Raw genomic sequence first — 16,802 nt, forward strand, 5'->3', positions numbered from 1 at the left:
TGCAGGTGTCACCCAAACCCAACACATTTTGATGTCAGACTTATCTCTCTCTCTTTGCAGAAGCTAAGTAATCCCAAATATCCGAAATATCAGAATAATCCGAGCCGAATCGAGCCGCGATGCTCTGGCATCCACTGAATAACGAGAATCCTAGGTAACTCTGCAGAACCGCGGCCAAAGCGAAAGCCAAACACCAACAGCAGCTCCCATTTGAAAGTGAAACGGAAGAGATACGAGAGGATACGAGGTGCCGCAGTAAGGGGTGCCGCACATCCCGAGCCCACACCACTCACACACACACACCATGGCCATGTTGGAGGCACGGCCGTACAGGCCCTTCAAGTCCAGCGAGGAGTATCTGGAGGCCATGAAGGAGGATCTGGCCGAGTGGCTGAGCACTCTCTATCCCGAGCTAAGCATCAATGCCGAGAACTTTATGGATCGCCTCGACACAGGCGTGGCTCTCTGCAAGGTAAGTCGCAAGTCATCAGAGTGTCGGAGTGTCAGGGTGTCGGGGTGCAGCGAGGTGCAGCGAGGTGCAGCGCGGGACCGTAAAATACAACTCACACTTTTCAAAGTGCTAAAAGCCCAACGGATTTCCATTTCGTCTTTTATGCTTTTTATGCTTCCATCACTAAAAAGCTTCTTATTCACCTCCCCCATACTCCACTCCACTCCACTCCACTCCACTGCACTGCACTCCAGGAAGCGGGAAACGGGGTCACTGGGGGTTCATTGAGCCTTCAGTTGCTCTGCCTTTGCATTCGCATTTGCATTTGGCCCATTGCTGCGGCATCCTTGCGAATGTAAATGAGCCACTAAATGGGTGTGCGGCTTTGTGGGTGAAATGCAAAAAATGTCTAAGGGAACAGGCAGGCGGACAAATGGTTGTGGAAAGAGTCCAACAAATGCACAGAAAAATTACGAGCACCGATCCATGAACTATTCCTGAAGGAGTTTCTCGGAGAAATCAGTTACCAAATCTATCTTCGGGACGGTCCGGTATTAGACAACATAACCGCATAACCGCTCGATTGAGATCGTCCGGACTGGTCCGAAGCGTAAAAGAAAAACGAGTGATGCCGTGGAATTAGCATTGAACTGAAGTCGTGTTCCTGTGAGTAACTGCATCATTCGAGGCATTCCCGCCATCTCGGGCTTTGTCGTTTGTCTCCATTCTGTTTCGGTTTCGGCTTCGGCTTCGGCTTCGGTTTCGGTTTTGAATTCGTCTTTGGTTTGCTTTGCTTTGGCTTTTTTCGGTTTGGCTTGGTGTGGTTTGATTTGGTTTCGATTGGTTTGGTTGGGTGGCACATGCCATAAGCACAACTCCTGCCCTGCCCTGCCCTGCCCTGCCCTGAACTGCGCTGCGCTGCACTGCACTGCACTGCACTGCTTTGCCGTGCCCCCTGTGATTGCGGCGCTGAGTGGCGCCAGTAGCACCAAACATCGTCACGCTGGAGGCCAATAGCAAGACCTCAACCCGTAGACAATTTGTCTTTACTTGTTGTTGGCGATGTTGCAGTTGTTGTCAGACAGACGTTGTGGATTTGTATCGGCAACGAGATCGTAGCAGCAGCAGCCGAAGCAGCCTCATCGTGTGGTTGCCCCCTTTGGGGTCTCCTGCTGGGAGGCAGCATTGTTGTGGCAGATGCCGCCTCGATGGTTTCTGGTTTTTCTTATACTTTTCGGATTGTGCTTCGTCTGGGTCCGCCGCTCGTTGCTCGAAAGTAAAAACGTGTAAGAGCTGCGATGTCATTGCATCTCCGTCTGTGGCCGGGGAGGGACCATGGCAGAACATTGAAGATTGCCAGAATGGCCATCAATTAGTGTTCGCCGGTGTCGTCGAAGTCGTCGAAGTCGCCGAAGTCGTCGGAGTTCCGTTCCTGATGGCAGAAAGAGTGTTTTTCTGTTGCTCTCTTGATCTGTGTTTGTGTCGAGCACTGTATTCTCTTTCCAAAGCTCATAAACAATTATTGGACTTGCTCCGGATAATGGATAATAGATAATAGTTTCCTCTATGAAGTACATATATACACACATATGTATGTATATACAGACATGCATATGTTCCATAATATGTTCATACACGCTAGAGCTCTAGCTCTATTCGGCATTTGGTATTCGGTATTCGCTTCGTTCGGTCCGTTAGAATGAACGATTCAGCTTTCCCAAAACCTCGAACCGCAGGTATCGTCCTTTTTACTGTGTCATATCCGAAATCTTCGGTTTTTTTCTCCTTTTCTCTCCATTTGATTTTCTGGTAGAGCGAACGAGAAAGCAACGCACAAACTTGCAAGTTTTGTATCTCTCCTTCTGTCTGCAAATATGTATTTACACTGAAAAAAACAAATTTCAGATATCATTTCAGCAAGAGAATGTTTGGCTCGCACTCGGTTTTTAGGCATTCGGGGTGATCCGAATATGACCGAAGGCAGAATCCGTTATGATCGAACGCATTAAAGGGGCACGCATCAATGTTTACCTTTAAGTATACATACATATGTATGTATTTCATACAAATGTTATACATACTCGAGGTATACCTGTTTAAAAGTGTTTTACATTCTGATCAACTGGATTAAATACTTACAACTTAGACATGGGTGTGTTTCGTTTTACCGCGCCATTTTTCTCTGAGTATACTCGCTCATCCCTTCGATCAGGACTCTATGGCGAACGTCTAGTGGCCTCCACCGAAGCTCTCCGCTGCCACTGCCACTGCCTCCGCCGCCGCCGCCGTTGTCTGTGCTGCGCCCCGGACGAGTGCTCGATATGGTGATGGATATGCGTGCAGCATAATCATAAAGTCGCTTTGATCTTCTGTCTGTGCTGTCTTGAAATAAATGAAATGACTCAGACTCAGGGCATACACGGGCATACAGTGGCATTTTGCGTAAGGCACACACGGGCAGCGGGACCGACCGGGAACTGTTCGGCGGAGCTGGGGCTGCCGGAAATGTCATAAGCGTAAATATAATTTTTGATAATTGTGTGTGTCACGAAGCGTTAATTTAACTTTAATTGAAACTCTACGACAGATCCGAGAGCTACAAAAAGGAGCGCGAACATGGGTGGAGTCGGGGCAGAAGCAAATCTCCTTGAACGGTCGGCAGTTCAGATACCGCGATCTGATGTCTTCATCATCTGGACAAGACCCGTAATTTCGTCTAGATGGCCACGTCATCATCACCATCTCCACCATCTAGCACTCAACTCCACTGCGACTGCTTGGGCGGCTGGTTCTACGTGCCCGGAGGCCAATTAGCCAAAGGAGATCGTTAGTCGTCTCTGGCGGTCATTAGCGAATTGTCTTAACGATCTGTACAACCAATTGCCTGCCAATTTATCTAGTTAATTATACGAATTTTCTATAGTTAGAATAGCCGTCTTCCTCCGTCCATTCCGTCCGAGCTGAATATGAATACGAATACGAATACGAATATGAATGTGAATATGACATTCGTCCAGCCTGTACCCGCCACCTCAAGATGATTGTTGGTTTCTGTTTCTCTTTTGGTTATTTTTTTTCGGTATTTTGTTTGGCTTTCGTCGTCGGCGACTAATTGAATTTGATAAAAAGCCAGCGAATGCTTTTAATTGACCAAACACTCACTCACACACTCGCCAATTATCCGTTGATAACCGAACGGGGGCAGATAATGCGTTTCCACAGTCCCAGCTATCCGCTTCGATTAAATAACGCTTATGTGGAGTGGAGTGCGCTCCACATCCGCAAGTCGAATGCCGGAATGTCGAAATGCCGACTGCCGAAAGCCACTCCATTTCCGTCTCCGTGGCCGTGTCCGTGTCCGTGTCCGTGTCCGTGTCCCTGTCCGCACACACAACACACTATGGTGCACAATGGTCTTTGCAAGTTCTCCTTCTAATCAAGCAATGGACCCAATTGAAGCCATGGCATGGTGGCAGCAAGGAACGGGCACGTGAGGTCAGCTGGCAGCTGAGTTCGATAGCTGCCACAAAATCCTTCTCGGAAGAGGAGGTCATCTCCCCCATTTTCATCTTCGGCAGCGCGGGTCGCAGCAGCCACAGACGAATTCGTGGTCGGACCATGCCACGCAATCTTCCGGCAGTCAGCTCTTCCTCAAGCAGCCCCAGCCCGAACTCCATAGGGTTCGCGTCCACGACAAAGCGTCAAAGGGTCAGGATCCACGAAGACGTGCTCCCATTTCAGCAAATGGTCCAGGCTGCGACATAAGCCTCCAGCGCATCGGCAGCTCTTGTCATAAGCTGCTACCCCAACCGTTGAGGGAAATTTGGGAGACGCCCTTCAGCGGGCACATGCGCGGAATACTGGAGCAACGCGGAGTGAGCCTGTAGAGCCAAGAGCCTGGAGCCAATCCTGGCTGTCATCCAGCATATCCTGGCCCAGCCCCCTCAAAAGACGATCGCCTTAATACTCGTGCCCGTCCGCGAGACGACCCTGAAAGTAGCAAAGACGGTGAGTGCCTACGACGCCCCATGAAATTCGCACCATTTGCTTGATCACGACCGAGGAGAGCAAGACGCAGCTGTACGATGATCAGGCAGGCTGCGCTCTGATGGTGAGCACTCCCTAGGACCTGATCCGCGGCCTGGAGGACCACCGCTTTAAAGTAAACCTGGACCGATCAACCTATCCTGTGGTGAACGGAGCTGACCGCATGCTGGTTTCGGGATCCGGAGACCAGCTGTCTCGCATCATCGGACGGTAGACTGGTCACCTGAGAGAACGGTCATCGATAACCCCGGTAACATCCTTATCCATACTGAAAGCCAGAGTCACGTCAACTATTTAGGCCTGTCGGGGCCTCCACGGCGGCAAGGGCCAGTTTGGGCGGGAGCAGGCCCTTCGCTTACGGGTATATGGGACAGCTTATGTGTATATAATGACCGACGGATTCATGTAGTCTTCTGTGTGTGTCCATTGGCGAGTCTTTCGGTACAGTACACTTGTAGTCGTTAAGTATATTAGAGACAGAAAAAGAATATATACAGCATACATATGTATGTATCTACAACATCATGTCATACAAGTGCCAAGGAAACTGAAAGTTTCCGAAGGATCTAAACGTTTTTTTCTTTAGCTGGGTTTCTGCCGAATCTACATACGTACGTGCGTACGTACATACGTACCAATGTACATATGTACATACCTACCTATGTATGTTTTAGCAGGGCGATATGCTGCTGCAGAATCATTGATATCTGGCTCGTATCATCGTATGTGAATGTATATACATACATATGTAGGTCACGTCAACCCTGCTCCATTGATTGCTGAAGTTATTTGGCTGTTGTGCGAAAGCGAATGGAAATGAATCAAAATTCATTAGTGCTGAATTTATTGTGTGATCGAATATCTCTCTCGGATCTATCGGGTTGGTTGATTGCGCTGCAAAGGAGTGTATATCGCTCGTATATCGCTGCCCAATCGCTTTCCGAGTGGCCAGTGTTCAACACAGGTGGCTGACAGCACAGGGGCCACAGCTGGACTGGGGCTGGGGCTGGGGCTGGGGCTGGGACTGGGCCTAGGAGTGGGAGTGAGACTGTGACTGTGACTGTGGCTGGAGGTGAGGCCAGGCCGTGTCCAATCCGATTTTGACTTTATTAACGCTGCAATTTGTAGCGACCACTGGCAGTCCGGACGGGAACGGCAGTCAGAGTCAGAGACAGAGACAGAGCCAGAGACAAAATTTAAAAACTCCAAGCGATTATTATTTTTTGCTGCGCGTGCTGGCCCCAGCAATCCCCCCACAAATTGTATGCTAATCGCTTGGACCTGGACCAAGCAGACCCAGCCAATTGGCAGCTGTCTGAAGTGGACCTCAGCCTGGACCTGGACCTGAAGCTGGACATGGACCCGTTGCCATTTGATTTTTTTGCCTTTGTGTGTGTGTGTGTCCGTCTGGGCGGGGCGGGGCGGTACGGTTGTCGGGAAGTGTGTCTGATTTATGGAGTGTCGCTGACTAATTTGAGCTCTACGAGGGAGCTTGTCCGGGAGTTGGAAAAAGCCCATTCTAGGGGCGGGAGAGCGTGACCAGGACTCGCCGAAGCACTCACGATCTATGCATGTTCCATAAGGCGAATCAATTTCTAAATTTGTAATTGCCTCTGCCTATAAGCGGCAAGGTCAGTGGAAAAGCGCTTCTAGGAGAAGTCTAGTCTGCGTCATTCAGTCAGCACCAAAACGGAAATCAATAGAAGAATCGTTTAATCGATCAACAGAGTGACTTATCGCTGAGAAGTCTGCTCTGGCCACACTCCATTTGCTTTCACCAACCAATCCACAATCCGTAATTCGCAGTCCGCAGGGCTGAAATGGAACCATGGAGATTAAGAGCCATGTACTCCATGTACTACTCCACAGACCACTACAAATGCCAGCCGCTTGGAGGTGGAAAGTGGAACTTAAAAACTGGACTGGGACTTCAAAAGGCCAGACCGCCTCCTCCCAGGTCGCCTGTTCCCACGCAACTTTGATGCGTGCCTGATGAACGCCGGTGATGCCACCATTTGTCGACGGTCAACAGCCAGTGCCAAAACGGTAACGATGGCAACAAAGGTACCAAAGCATTTCGCATCCACAAATATTGCGAATCGAAAAGCCAAATATGAAAAACCGCACAGCAAACACCAACAGAAACCAGAGAAACTGCGGCCCGTCGGTGTGGATTGTCGTGTCAACGTCGTCAATGTGCCAAGTCCAGGCCCCAAATCACAAAACGCAAAGCCCCAAAGACAAGCGAAGCCAAGCCAAGCCAAGCCAAGCCAATCCAAGCCAAGATCTTGGAGTCACGTTTGTTTAATAAAATTAATATTTACATATGTTCCGTATTTACACACAACAAATGCTCCACTCCAACCCAACGAGGACAATGACGATGCCTCCGTTTTGTTTGGCTAAAAGTGGACAAATAGCCAAATAGACTCGGCCAGATCCAGACTCGGCATGGCCAGGCAATTTGCACGATCCGAGCGGAGATCCCCAGTTGGCCACCGCCAGCACGCACCATAACTCGTCCGTGATGATATCTCTCTCTGTCTGTCGGTAAAGGCGGTTTCGTGATCAGAGATCCGTGATCCGTGATCCGTGATCCGTGATCCATTGGAGAAACTTAAAAGGAGCCAGAAATGAGGTAACTGTGATGCATTCAATGCCTGATTTGGTAAAGGACGAGCATATTTGCGCCTGCTTACTATTTTGCACTGCTCATCAGCAATCTGATCCAGAAGTCAACTGTGAAGACTATTGGGATTATCTATTCTACATCAAATGAACATCATTCCGAGCCATATCTGCGAGATTGAGGATTACAATTTGCACAGTTTCTACGTTTGCACAGTTTACTTCAATTTTCAGCTGTTCGATGACTATCACATCGAATGCGAATCGTTCAAGATTACTTTCCCTGATTATAAAGATATAAAGCTTCAGTATACATAAGCTGAACAAAATAATGATCTTAGTTCTGAGATAAGAACTACTATAGCTGTGTCGGACTCAATACGAATCATTCACCTTTTAAGATTAAGACGTACACTGGTAAATCGATGCTGATTTACATTAGTCACCCTAATGTAAGAAATGGACGCTAATGGATCTGGTAACCAAGATCTGAGATCTAAGTATCTAAGCCACAAACTCGACAAGTATTCCACCGTTGCTCTATTTTTTTGATGTTGGTATTTTGGCTATCCCAAACAGGAAACACACCAAATCGGACAAATTGGACAAGCGCGACAAACAGATCTCGACATTTGTGGCTTGTTCTGGCTCTGACTCTGAGTCGGGTCTATTTCGATGTACGAGTATTTCTATTTCTGTTTCGGTTTCGGTTTCGGTTTCGGTTTGGGTTTCTTTATCTCCATCTGTAAATCCATCTGCATCTGTATCTGTACCTCTTGATGTCGTTTCTGGTGCTGTGCAAGTATTGTGTCAGTCTCGCTCTTACTTTGGGGGCAAATACTTACTCGAGCACATGGACAGACTCCGATTTGGCCAGAGTCTAAATTCAAGTTTATAACTAAATATGCGCCAGCTAATAGGTACAACTCATTGTTGGTCCGTCTGGTGCTGGTGCTTGCCTGGGACTAGGGGTGGTGGGGTCTCTCTCTCTCTCTCTCTCTCTCTCTCTATCTCTCTCTCTATCTCTCTCTCTATCTCTGTCTGTCTCCGGCTAACCTCGATTGCGTTTGCCACATTTTAACAACTTCACCCACATTCAAAATTCGTTTTGGCTTTGGCCCCAGCGACAACGACAACAACAACGACAACAACAACGACAACAACAACAGCAACAACACCACAACCAGTTCAGCTTGGTTCGGTTCAGCTTTTGGTTTTGGCATCGAAGTTTTTGCCAACTTCGGCGATAGCCAAATAGCCATCTAACTATAGAAAGACTTCTGCTCTGGTTATTGTTATAGCCAAACTACAACGCCTTATTAGCCCTGGAAGGGTACGAATACGTGTAAGAGCTACAGCTATGTGCAAGCATACTGTAGTTATATTTCATCCATATGATAATGACAAAGACAATAACACTACAACTTGTAAAATTGTGTGAAAACATCTTTAGAATTAACCAAATTACATTTGATAACCATTCTTGCGTCTTTTAATAGAATTAACTTCACAAATGAAGTTGGCTTTATAGCTGGCAAAACGGTTGGTGCTGGTCAAGAAAATATGTCGGTATATGTATATATGTATGTATATATGTATATATGTATATGTATTAAATATGTACATACATATGTACGTGTGTAAATATGCAAGTACTTAATAGGGTAGTACAATAATAAGGTTAAATCGAATAACACATCAATTGCGGAGCTAATCAGCTTTGGGCTACTCGAATTTCAAGAGCACACTTCGATTTCCCGTCGAATGACTTATCCTATTTATGCCATGAGCTTAAATACCATTTCCATTCGTTCCGAACCAAGCGCAAGTTTCCGTTCCTGTTTTCGCCGGCAATCGTGATCGGTGATCGCATTCTGAGTGATCTCATTGAGACCTATCGATGCTGCTGATCGAATCGCCTCTCCAATGGTCCCATGGTCGCAGCGGTTTCCCACACACCGAAAGAGATGGGATGTCGACGGAGCAACAACCCTTTGGGCAAAATATAAATACTCGTAGATAACAGCAACAGCAACAGCAACAGCAGCAGCAACAGCATCAGACACACTAACAAAAAAGCCTTCTATGGGCATTATGGAAATACCGTTAATCGTCGCCCGGCCAAGATCAGAAGACCTCCGAGCAGGTGACCGATAGTCGCTCTCAGATCAATGGATCGATCATTGTGGTTAATGTTGTTGCTGAGGCTGTTTCGCTTGTGCAGAAATCATTTGCAAGCGAATACACTGATCGATCTATCATTGCCAAAGCCAAATACGATTATGTACCTACATACATATGTATGTACATACATAGTATGTATTTAGGCATGTGTGATGTGGGTAGAGGAAGTCGTTGAGAACTGAGAACCTTGAACCCAGGAGAGACGACAGACACAAAACACAAAAGAAACGTTGGAAATATGATTTTGAATGGGATTTTTTGATTGAGCTCTGAGCGGAGTGGGACGGCAGGCCCCGAGTGGAGCTGAACTCAGCTGAACCGAACCGAACTTAGACGAGAACGGAGCTGAGAGCCTCAAACAGTCGTGCTTAGAGGCAAAAGCGGAAACCAAAAAGCGGAGTTGCTTTGTGGGACTAATCGATGAAGGCACTCATTGACAATGCAAAAACAGTTTGAAATCCGCTTACCAGAGCGCACAACTTCTGTGTGTTTGTGTAATTGCAGAAATCAACTTTTGTTCGTTATTTACTTATTTCAATTTGGCCTATTGTATACCCTCTTGCAGAGAGTATTATGATTTTTACAGCATGTGTGCAAAGCCCTCTTAGATCCCTCAAAGGGTGGGGGGGGGGGGGCAGTATACATACATATGTACATACTCATGTACATATGTACATATGTATGCATGTATATGCAATATATATTCCTGCACTCCGTCTGTGCTCTTTCCAACTTTCCACATTACGTTGTTTCTCCGTTATATCTGTCTCTTCCCACCAACGATGTACTGTCCTACCATTATATCTCGCTCCCTCCGCCATGGGGTGCCACAGGACGATGAAGACTGCGAGAGGAAGGTACATATTTATGTAACTGACATACAGATCTGGGAGACCCAGAAGGATATCGAAAATTTCAGCACCTTCTTGACTTGAATTTGTTTGCGCATTTTATCTATTTTTGTTGTTGTGTTTTGTCGGCGCGCTTTTATTTTGTTTTTTGTTTTTTTTTTTTTTTAATTTATTTGGCTTTTTGCGTAACTAAAACAATTTCATTTGCACTGACAGCGTCGCTGTCGCTGTCGCTGTCGCTGCCTCTGTCGGCGCCTCTACAGCGCCCGCGCTTACGACTCAGCCGTTATGGTTATAATGCGACAGAGCTTTTTTGCAATTGCTTTTAGCAGTCATGTAATGTTATTAACGCCATATTGACACACATTTTGCAGCAGGGCAGGCATGTTGGTAGGCAGACCAAACTGCAAGAGGGGGCCTGAAATCTAAGCTAATTACGTGACGGCAAACGCAACGCAGCCAGAGAGCAGAGAGCAGAGAGCCTGCACTTGCAAGCCTCTCCTCCCAAGCAGACGCCTATGCCCTCGCATAGACTTCTTCCTTGCGCGTTTTCTTCCTCTGCCATCTGCCCGTCTGCCGTCTGCCGTCTGCCCGTCTGCCCATCCATCATACATCGCATCAACGTACGTCACGTACACGCGACGTGGGTGGCGTGGCCAGATTGAGTGGCGGTGGCCCACAGGGCGACCCACTTTCGTCGTCTCTCTGGCCCTTGCCCTCGCGCAACGCGAAAGAAGAAGGAATACTAATATGAGGAGGCGAGGTTCAAGGGGAGAAGCATGAGAAGCAGCCGAGAAAGAGCAAGAGCAAGAGCAAGAGCAAGAGCAGGAGCTAAAGAGCGAGGCTAAAGTCACGTTAATTGCTTCAACACTTGACTCTGAAGATGCGGATGCGGATCCGGATTCGAATGCGGATATGCATACGGCTTGCGGATTGGAAGATTTGGGCACTGGGACATGGACATGGAAAGCTTTAAGTTCTTTGGCATTTATTTGCTGGCGAAATATCGCTCCTCCATTGATCCATTACCATTGGCGTCGATAAAAAACCACTGGCACGTGCCACACTGTTGATGCAAGAAAGCTATGATGTCATAATACCCATTTGCACCCTCTCCTCCCCCAACCTGCACTCTCCATCCTCAAGCATCAGTCGAGTTTCGAAAGTGAAAAGGTGATGTTGCCTCTGTGGGGGGATTATCAAATATGCATTTTCGTCCGTCCGTATGTCTGTCTGTCTGTCTGTCTGTCTGTCTGTTTGGGTCATTCTGCCGCTGTCTATGCATTTTTCAGAAGAAGACACAACAAACATTTGATGGTGCTCCCCTCACACGAAGACACGACACAAGTGACACGAACACACACAGATACAGATACAGATACAGCTACAGATTCAGATAGAAATGCATATAGACCAAGCGGGGCTTCAGTTCTAAGCGAAGCTACGATGTGCTGCGCTGCGCTGCTGCTCAGCTGTGTTGCTGCCAGCGATCAAAGTGAAACGAAACCAAGGTTTAACAGAGAAGGATTACTAGCTTCGAGTGTCGAAGAATTTGATACCCTTGCATGTAAATCGGTTAGGCGTCTTCCTGTGTGTTGGCCACTTCTGTAAAAGCATCAGAAATAGTAAAAAGCCAGGAGGCAATCAAAAAACTGGGTCGAATATGCTTCTTTTTTGTGGCAAAGCATAATACCCATAATACCCTCTGTAAGGGTATGATAATGCTGTTCGTGGGCAGCGCAGCGCAGAAGCAGAAGATGATGATGATGGGGGGAGATGCATTTAACGCCTCTGGGTAGCCAAAATGTATCGTGGGCGTCGCCGTTGTCCCCGTTGTCCGCGTTGCCGTTGCCGTCGTTGCTCACCTGGCATGATAAGAGCCCAAGATGATGGAGAGGGAGAAGAGGAATAAGAGGAAGAACCATCTAATGAAAAGATCGACGCAACGATACCCTAACCCTAACGTACATAGGTCCGCGAGAAATGGAAAACCGACTGAAGCATTTAGTTCCCTTTCTTTGTGGCCCGAACTGATATGCATATTTACAATTAGACTACCTCTGTCATCCCCATGCACTCCTTAGTCATTTCGCAGCAACGGCAGAAACGTCGGCAGAAGAGCAGCGTCATGCACGCTGGCTGTGGATGTCGTGCCTTTTGCTGCTGCTGCTGCTGCTGCTGCTGCCGCTGCTGCTGCTGCTGCTGATGTGGCTATTGCTGTTGCTGTTGCTGGGAATGCCCTTGTTTGGGGCTAGGGTATTATGGAAAGGTGAAACAATAAACACCAAATAAAGCATTTGTCAGATATCCATAAAAGATGCAGCGGAGAGAAGGAGAGGCAGAAATAATAATATTGTTTAAATATTAAATTATTGCAACAAAATGTGCATAAATGAATATGGAATGATGCAAATGGAAATGGAAATGGAAATGGAAATGGAAATGCATGACACGTCGAGACACGATTACTGCTTGCGCTAGCAGCAGCGCAGTGCAGCGCATCGTATCGTCTCGAATATGGGATTCGAGCTTGGGGGTTCTCCGATGGCGGATGATATTACCTCAGACGTCAAATGTGCCAATGGCAAATTGTTGTGGCAGTGTGGTACGAAGGGGTTAGAGACAGGCAGTACGAGACTAAGTGGGTGAAAACTTCTCAGAACTTAAGTAAGCTGTGAAGGGGCTAAGGGGCTAAGGAGCCAAGTGGTAGTCTCCAGATTCCTGAAAGGCGGTAAAGCGATAAAGGATGCGAGTTCAACAGAAAAGTTCAACATACATATGTTATGAGTGATGAATTCTCTCCCATCTCTAGAGTGCAATAGGTGAGGGTAGGCCTGACATATTTCCATACAGCAAATTCGTTTCTCAATTTATGAACATACAGAACATGGGCGCGTTAATACTAGAATACTAGGATGTGCATGTGCACCCTCTTGATGTGTACTGTACTATTGCACATATTTACATACATCTACATACATAAGTGAGCGGTGAAACGAAGAGAAAAAACACTCTCGCGCATCTTTAATCGCCCTTTGTCCTGAATTTACAGTTCGACAAAAACAGCACAAAACAAAAAACCTGTCGAAATATCGTCGCAATGCTGATCGTTCAACGACCGTTGGGGTCTGTGGATCGGGGCTGTGGGGGACACGGGCCTGGGGCAGCCTAAAAATGTCGTGCTAAATTCTTAGGAAGCTTAAAAATAACAATTTTCTAGTTTTGTATTTTTGTCTTGACTTTCAATCGTGCCGCTCGCTGAAATTTTTGTCTGTGCTCATTGGGTATTTCTGCTCCTCGTTGTTGCAGCACGCGAACTATGTGCGGCAGGCGGCCGAGGACTATTTGGCCCGGCGACAGGCGCGCAACAAATCGATGACACGCTCGATGACATCCGGCCTGGCCGGTCCGATCCTGGCCCTGGGCAACATCCACTACCTGCCGGCAGCCAAAAGCGGTACCTTCTTTGCTCGCGACAATGTTTCCAACTTCATAACTTGGTGCAGGTAAGTGGTTCATCTCCAGCGGCAATCGATTCCCCTATAACTCAATCGATAATTCCTGCAGAAAGAGCCTCAAGATAATCGAATGCCTTCTGTTTGAAACGGACGATCTGATCATGCGCAAGAATGAGAAGCACGTGATCCTCTGCCTCCTGGAGGTGGCGCGACGAGGTGCCAAGTTTGGTACGTCATCTAGGGATTCGATTCACATTATCCCCCATCTTTATCACATGGTCTCCTCTCTCTTCCAACAGGAATGCTGGCCCCCATGCTGGTGCAGATGGAGCGACAAATCGATCGGGAGATCGCCGCCGATATCAAGGCCAATGGCGCCAACTCCTCGGACAGCGGGACACAGACGGAGGCAATCGCCTCCAGCTCAACGATTAGCAACATGGCCACATCCACAACAATAACGACAACGACAGTGGGCTCGGAGACGGATCTATACGATGACAGCGATGACTCGGAGAATGAAGATGATGCCGATGAGAATCCAATGCTGATGTACGGTCCCCAGCCCCAGATAGTCACCAACGATCTGAAAAGCCTCGATGAGATGGTGAGTGAGACCGACTTAGGTAGTCGGTTACTCGTATCTGTACCTTTACCTTTTTTTGTCTTTCTTCAACATTTGTTTACAAGACTGCAAATATTGTATACACTTAAACGGCATTCTTACAACACGATACACTGGAAAAAGTCCGGCCGTGTAACCAACTGAGTTTCTAAAAGCAAGAATCATTGTGTTTCTGTTTCCGGATTGCCAACAAGTGGTCTAATTCTTATATCGTAGTGATTTTCTCACTCAATCCTTTCTGTTTCGTTCTAAAGATATTCTGTTCAATTTAATTAAATTCAATTCAAGATCTGAACCCTTCGCAGAGAGAGCGACATTTTGCTTGTATTCCTTTGTAGAGCTTATCAAGAGCTTTAATTGAGGGCATGATTCAGTGAACAGAAGAAGTCTATACCGGAATCTCGCTTCGAGTATTAGCTATGTATATTAGTTTCCTGTTTGGTGCCTTTGGGTTTTCTGTGGCAGGGCTATCTATGGGTGTGTGTCTATGTCTGTACGTTCCTCAAGTGCCCCAGTCCCAGTTCCAGTGCCAGTTCCAGTGCCAGTTCCAGTGCCAGTTCCAGTGCCAGTGCCAGTGTCCACTTCTTTGGGGTTTCTCTTTTTGATTGTACATACATATGTACATTTCGTTCATGGCCCAACTCACGATTGTTTTGCCTTCGTAGTGACCGCTGTCGTTGTTGCCACTTTTCTTAAGACCATTTTTAGCCATGGCTGAGCTTCCATTTAGGAACTTGGCCCAAAAGCAGCTAAACCGAAACCAAAGTCAAATGCAACCCAAACGAAAACAAATCTAAGGCAGCCTGGAGTGGGATTTAGTTGGGTGTCTGTCGGACACATTGTAGGGGATAGGATGCCAATTTAGGGGGGAGCAAAGTATCTCCTATTTCCGCCAATCCGACAGTGCGGCATGGAGGCATTGCGGCAGTCCGTCTGCCATGTTGAGATGTCAAATTAATTTGACAAGATGTTCCCCAATGGCGTCGTCGCTGACGATGTGCCAACAACTATTACAGCAATTGAAATTGTCAATGTAATTGCAAGTGTGACGACAGCGCCAGCATCACCAACAGCAGGAGGATGGAGATAAATGCGGGGAGGGTGGATAGATGGTAGGGGATAGATGCAGGATAGACGCAATGGAAATCAGCGACGTCCAGACTAATGAAAGCCATACAAACATTTCCTCACGCCGCCAGCAACAGCAGCAGCAACATCTAGCAACGATCGACAGCTGGGGGATGGATAGATGGTCTTGGCGTGGACATGGACATGAAGCAGCGCCACAAGCTGTCCGGGCGATCCTCCATCCTCTCGACTCCATCATGGCAGAGTCAGCCAATATATTTGAGCAGCAGCCAGAGCCGCAATATCGGAGGTAGCCACAGCAGCCAAATCAGCAAATAGCCTCAACAACTTGTCGAAAATCAAATGATGTGCCACCAACAGCATCAGCAGCAGCATCAGCAGCAGCATCAGCAGCAGCAGCAGCATCAGCATCAGCAACCACCACCACCACCAACAGCAGCCACTACTGAGGAAAAGAAAAAGGGGGAGAAAAGGGAAGCAACCACGATCATTTGTCGACTCGAAGCTGGAGACTCAGACTGAGGCTTTGGCACGTCCGCATAGCTGTCTGTCCCTGGCCTGTTGTCTGCTGTCTGTAGCAGGCAGTTGCTGCCGTGGATGCTTGTGGCATGCGATTTATGGTTAGCCCAGGACCACATCGCCCCATCTCCATGGCCAGCTAATCTCGTATGCGTCAGAGTCACGCCGATCCTCGATCTCTGGCAGAGATGCGAGATTCCCTCCCGATTCCGGTCTCCCCCACGGCCGAAAGATTTATTGTCAGCAGCTCCACCTAAGCACGCATTCAAAGCTGCCGAAGGAGATGCAAAAGTTCAAAGGTGCAAATGCGTTGCCCTCCCTCTCTATCCCCTGTACTCTGTCCTCTAACCCGCCCATCCATCTGTTTGGTCTTGCAACAAACTACAGTAGCAATGGTCTCGAGGAAATAGTTGGAGCCAGGATCCAGACCTCAGAGTCCAGAGTCAGAGCCCAGAGTTGGAGTTTGAGTGGAAGTCGGTGTCGGGCCAAGTCGTCATTTGTTGTTTGTCCGCTGCCGCCAGTTGGGACGGACAGAGTCGTCAGTTCGGGCTGATGCTGATACTGATGCTGAAGCCCAGGCTGGGGCTGAAGCACAGTCTGGCTCCCATGGACTGCTTGGCTCTCCCTAGGGCTAGGTAGCACCTCTGCTGCCTCTCCGCGGATCATTTGTTGGTTGGACAATGGCAGCGCGTGAATTTATGCAGTGGAAAACTATTTGGTGACCCCGATGCTCGTCGTCGCTCGTCGCTGGATCAGCGTCAGCTTCAGCTTCAGCCGCGCACACAGCATCAGTATCAGCATCAGCTCCAACTGCAGTAGTCGGTCGCCAGTCAGTCAGGGAGTCAGTCCGACTACTGGGGTCAGGCTTATGCAATGCCGGGTGTTAGCGTCGGCCCACGAAGGTTGCTGGGTGGCAGGCAGGATGGCAGGGCAGTCCAGAAAGACTCGAT

General features: G+C 47.9%; 1 protein-coding gene across 5 annotated transcripts in view; it reads left to right on the top strand.

Annotated features, from left to right (window-relative positions):
* pigs (pickled eggs) overlaps nt 1–16,802 on the top strand; it is a 57,346-nt gene that overhangs the window by 34,634 nt on the left and 5,910 nt on the right. For 3 of the 5 annotated variants that reach the window (XM_033385541.1, XM_033385542.1, XM_001355212.4), the window contains 4 exons: nt 61–472; nt 13,471–13,667; nt 13,729–13,847; nt 13,919–14,226. In XM_033385541.1, the coding sequence (XP_033241432.1) occupies nt 305–472; nt 13,471–13,667; nt 13,729–13,847; nt 13,919–14,226 (792 nt within the window). In that variant the 5' untranslated portion in view covers nt 61–304. The remainder of the gene's footprint in view (nt 1–60; nt 473–13,470; nt 13,668–13,728; nt 13,848–13,918; nt 14,227–16,802) is intronic. The other 2 variants (XM_015185404.2, XM_015185403.2) reach the window with 1 other exon arrangement.

This window comes from Drosophila pseudoobscura, chromosome X (assembly GCF_009870125.1).
Source record: "Drosophila pseudoobscura strain MV-25-SWS-2005 chromosome X, UCI_Dpse_MV25, whole genome shotgun sequence".
NCBI classification, from domain to species: domain Eukaryota; kingdom Metazoa; phylum Arthropoda; class Insecta; order Diptera; family Drosophilidae; genus Drosophila; species Drosophila pseudoobscura.